The sequence below is a fragment of the Cynara cardunculus genome, unplaced genomic scaffold, assembly GCF_001531365.2.
Source record: "Cynara cardunculus var. scolymus isolate 2C unplaced genomic scaffold, CcrdV1 Un_Scaffold_837, whole genome shotgun sequence".
In the NCBI taxonomy this organism is placed as follows: domain Eukaryota; kingdom Viridiplantae; phylum Streptophyta; class Magnoliopsida; order Asterales; family Asteraceae; genus Cynara; species Cynara cardunculus.
Window position 1 is genome coordinate 10,933 of NW_020200630.1, and position 5,079 is coordinate 16,011.

Here is a 5,079-nt window from a genome sequence, read left to right on the forward strand (position 1 = left end):
CTTATGATCACGACCGACTACATGACTGGTTTAGGTTGATGTTGATGGTTTTATACCGGTAAGTGATGCTCTATAACATTGATCTATGACTTACTTTGTGTTCCGTCATAATTAATGGTAAATCGGGTCTCCCCCGTCATCTTCGGATGTTTTGACCCTCGCACATATTATTTGAGACTTACTTACCCTTTTGTTACCGTTTAAACTTCTGCCATCTTTTTAAACGTTCTTTCTTGCATACAGGGTCTTACAATTGCATTTATCGTATTGTTTGGACTCACTAGTTGTAAGCCTAACACTTTCTTGTTTTGGTTACTTATCAGGTTCCGTTAGCGGCGGGGCTTAAAAGGGGTTGAGAGGAGCGTTGGTTTGAGAAAGACTCTTTTGTAGATTAAGCCTTTGTTACTTTTGAGCGTTGCGTTTTTGATGTCACGGTATTTTTAGAGATTGATAGGAACACCCGTCTTTAATCTATTTGTAGAAAAATCTAGATTAGTAGGTTGTTAATTATCTTCTCGGTAGCTGATTTGTAAACGTTATTCTATTACCCCTTTTGTTGGGTGAATTTTTTTTATCAAGTTCTGATTTTCGTTTCATATTTCGGTCCAAATTGCCTTATATTTTTAGGGTGTTACAAGTTGGTATCAGAGCACTAGTTTAAGCGAACTAGGTATAGGATTAAGATGCCTAGACTTAAGCTGAAATTGTAGGTGTTAATTTGTGCGTTATGGATAGATTTTAGGATGGGAGAGCACTAGGGACATCGGAGTTACCCCGTTCATGAATTGGTACGATGGTGTTAAGAATTCTCATGTATAACCTATTCAAAATTTCACTTAGCTAATGCTATTTTGAGCAAGTTATTACACAAACATGCTTGAACTTACTGTTGTTACAAGAATTTATGAACGTATCGGTATGTATTATGTTAATCCCGTGTTCGTCCTATCATAACTCTCTTTCGCTCTCTTGTTGACAGTCTTTAATGGTGAATACTCGGAGTAGACGGGATACCTCTCCGGAAGGTCATGCAGTAACTGAATCTACCATGGATCAACCGCCTCGAATCACCATTGCAAGGGTTCATCCTAGACAAAACATCTTGGGCGGTGGAGTTGACCACGTTCCCTAGGTCGACCCTGCCACCTCTAACCCCGTAATGGAAAAAGAAACCCCAGAATCAAGGATGATGGGCACGATGATGAACACCATGAACAGAGCTATGGCCCAACAACAGGAATTCTTTATGAAGTTATTGGAGGATAGAGATGCTAACAACCGTAAGCATGAAGCGGTTGCCGAAAACGTGACTATTGTGGGATCCGGGGGCACCGGAAATGAAATTCCAACCCAGGAATTAGTAACAATTGATGCAAGACAAGTGGGAAAGGTCTGCTCCTACAAGACGTTTCTATGTTGCAAACCACCAGAGTTTGTAGGGTCAGATGATCCCGTGGCATGTATGAACTGGCTGCGAGAGATCGAGCAAGCCTTCCGGGCTTGTGACTGCGATGAGGGACAAAAGGAGAAATTTGGCTCCCAAATGCTAAGGGGTGCAACCCTTACGTGGTGGAACATTGTCATATCGACCGTAGAGGTTACGGAATTGGCCAAGATGAGTTGGGCCACGTTTAAGGAAAATGTGTTGGAGGAATATTGCAATGAGCAGGAGATGGACCGCATCGAAGAAGAGTTCCGAACCCTAAAGAAAGGAAACTTGTCGGTAAGGGACTACACACGACTCTTTATGGAAAAACTAAATTTGGTAACGGAGAAAGAAAAGATGAAGGCTTATTTAAAGGGGTTGCCCGCAGACATGATGGTAATGGTCAGGAATTCCAGAGCCTCCACCCTTAGAGAGGCAATTGAAGAGGCAAAGATCATGGAGTCGGTGTACAACAAAGGGAGAGAAGAGAAAGCGGCTAGCAGTGAAAAAAGAAAGTGGGAAGGTCATCATACACCTTCCAAGAGACCAAACCATCTCAAAAACAACAACCGTGGAGTTTATCCTAGACAAGAGGCCAAGTGGTGTCCCAAATGTCGCAGTAAACATCTCGGCCCGTGCATCACCAACCTTACTCTTGTAAAATGCTTTAAGTGCGGAAAGCCAGGCCACACGTAAAATGAGTGTCCTATCAAGGGACCCATCTGTTTTGGATGCGGAGAGCCGGGTCATTTCAAGAATGATTGCCTGAAGTTAAAGGCTGGAGGGGGTAAGGGGAGAAAAGAAAATACCCTGAAATCAGTCGACCGAGCCTTTCAAATGACTGCCGAGGAAGCTAAAGCATCGTCGGATGTGGTGTCGGGTACGTTCCTTGTTAACTCCGTACCTGCACACGTACTTTTTGATTCTGGTGCCTCATGTTCCTTTGTGTCCACTACTTTCCATCAACACTTGCATGCGCCCCCTAGTACTCTAAAAGATGCATTGATCATAGAGATAGCAAATGGTAGCCAGGTTCTGGTACACGAAATTGTTAGGAATTGCGTGTTGGGAATCGAGGGAAAAGAATTTCGGGTAGGCCTCATACCCATGGCTATAGGTGGATTCGATGTCATAATTGGGATGGACTGGCTGGTAGAGAACTAAGCAGAAATCTTATGCTCTAAGAAGTTGATCCGAATCCCTTTGCCGGATGGGGACGCAGTGCTAGTTTGTGGAGAAGAAAGGAAAAAAAATGTAGTACTCTTATCCACGGCAAAGGCACGTAAGTGTTTAGCTAAGGGATGTTCCTCGTTCATTGCATACGTGTTGGATGTCAAATTGGAGAAAAGAAAAATTGAAGATGTGAAAGTTGCGAAGGAATTTCCCGATGTATTCCCTGAAGACTTACCCGGCTTACCGCCCGATAGGCAGGTGGAGTTCCGGATCGACCTCATTCCGGGGACCGCTCCAATTGCTAGGGCCCCTTACCGCTTGGCGCCATCTGAGGTCCCAATTGCAAGATCTTCTAGAGAAAGGGTTTTTCAGACCGAGCTCGTCACCTTGGGGAGCTCCAGTCTTATTTGTAAAGAAGAAAGACGGCACCATGCGGATGTGTATCGACTACCGAGAACTCAACAAGGCAACCGTGAAAAACAAATATTCTCTTCCTAGGATCGATGACTTATTCGTTCAACTTTAGGGAGCACGTTGTTTCTCAAAAATCGACCTTCGTTCGGGGTATCACCAGGTTCGAGTGAAAGAAGACGATGTGGCAAAGACAGCTTTTAGAACGAGATACGGACACTACGAATTCTTAGTCATGCCTTTCGGGCTGACGAATGCGCCGGTGGTATTCATGGACCTGATGAATCGGGTGTGCCGACCATTCCTTGACAAGTCGGTAATAGTGTTCATCGATGACATACTCGTCTATTCCAAGGACGAGACGGATCATGAACAGCACATTCGAGAAGTTCTCGAAGTGTTAAGAAGAGAGAAATTGTATGCAAAATTCTCCAAGTGCGACTTTTGGCTAAATGAGGTCCAATTCTTGGGTCACATTGTCACTCAAGACGGAGTGAAGGTGGACCCATCCAAGATCGAGGCGATGATGAATTGGGAACCACCAAAGAGTCCATCTGAGATCCGAAGTTTCTTGGGTCTGGCAGGTTACTACAGGAGATTTATCCAAGACTTCTCCAAGGTCGCTTCCTCCTTAACGGCACTGACTAGAAAAAATGTGAAGTTTATCTGGACTGAAAAAGAAGAAAATGCTTTCAGAACTCTCCAAAAGAAATTATGTGAAGCTCCAATCCTCTCTTTGCCAGAAGGGTCAGAAGACTTTGTGGTTTTTAGCGACGCTTCGAAAATGGGGTTGGGTTGTGTTTTGATGCAAAAAGGTAAGGTGATTGCCTACGCATCAAGACAACTCAAAGATCACGAAAAGAATTATCCCACCCATGATTTGGAGTTAGCAGCGGTAGTGTTCGCCTTAAAACTTTGGCGACATTATCTTTATGGTGCCAAGTGCACACTTTTCACTGATCATAAGAGTTTGAAGTACATTTTTGATCAAAAGGATTTAAACATGAGACAACGTCGTTGGTTTGAGTTGCTCAAAGATTACGATTCTGAATTGCTATACCATCCGGGTAAAGCAAATGTAGTGGCAGATGCTTTGAGTCGAAAGGAGTATGGTAGTGGGACGAAAGCTGTGCTTACCAGGATCGATTTAGTGTCCAGTCTGATCGATCGAATCAAGGTGGCGCAATCTGAAGCACTCCTAGAAGAGAACCTCAAAAGTGAAGTAATGTTGAAACAACGCTTACTGCTGACAGAGGATGGTCGTGGCTTGAAGTTGTTTCAAGGACGTATTTGGGTACCCAAGATTGGAGGGAATCGTGAACTGTTGCTAGAAGACGCACACAAATCCAAATACTCCATTCATCTGGGTAGCACCAAGATGTATCGAGACTTGAAATTGATATATTGGTGGCCTGTCATGAAGCTAGATGTGGCTCGTTACGTAGAGAAGTGTGTAACATGTTTGCAAGTGAAAGTGGAACACCAACGACCTTACGGTAGCCTCCAATCCTTGGAGATTCCAGAGTGGAAATAGGAGCATATTACGATGGATTTCGTAACTAAACTACCGAAGACTCTAAGAGGTCATGACACGATATGGGTGGTGGTTGATCGGCTGACAAAGAGTGCACACTTCTTAGCCATGCAAGAATCGTTGCCAATGGACAAACTTGCCCGGTTATACATCGATGCAGTAGTTTCGAGGCATGGTATACCATTGTTTATTGTGTCAGATCGGGATAGCCGATTCACCTCCCATTTCTGGGGCGGCTTGCAGAAAGAGTTGGGAACGAGGGTGAAGTAAAGTACATCTTACCATCCTCAAACCGATGGTCAGAGCGAGCGAACCATTCAAACCCTTGAAGACATGCTTAGATCATGTGTTATCGACTTTGGGGGGAATTGGGATTCTCACTTACCCCTGGTGGAGTTCGCCTACAACAATAGTTATCATTCCAGTATCGGAATGGCACCTTTTGAAGCATTGTATGGATGAAAATGTAGAACTCCAGTGTGTTGGCTAGAAGCGGGAGAGAAACAATTTGCTGGTCCCGAGATCGTTCAGGAAA

At 44.1% G+C, this 5,079-nt stretch overlaps 1 protein-coding gene across 1 annotated transcript; it reads left to right on the forward strand.

Annotated features, from left to right (window-relative positions):
- The first annotated feature begins 1,159 nt into the window (after positions 1–1,159).
- Positions 1,160–2,122, forward strand: LOC112502021. The gene has a single exon (XM_025105825.1). It carries the CDS (start codon positions 1,160–1,162, stop codon positions 2,120–2,122), a length of 963 nt encoding a protein of 320 aa, XP_024961593.1.
- The last annotated feature ends 2,957 nt before the right edge of the window (positions 2,123–5,079 follow it).

Coding starts and splice junctions, on each gene's coding strand:
- LOC112502021 (XM_025105825.1), top strand. CDS start 1,160: ATGGAAAAAGAAACCCCAGAATCAAGGATGATGGGCACGATGATGAAC.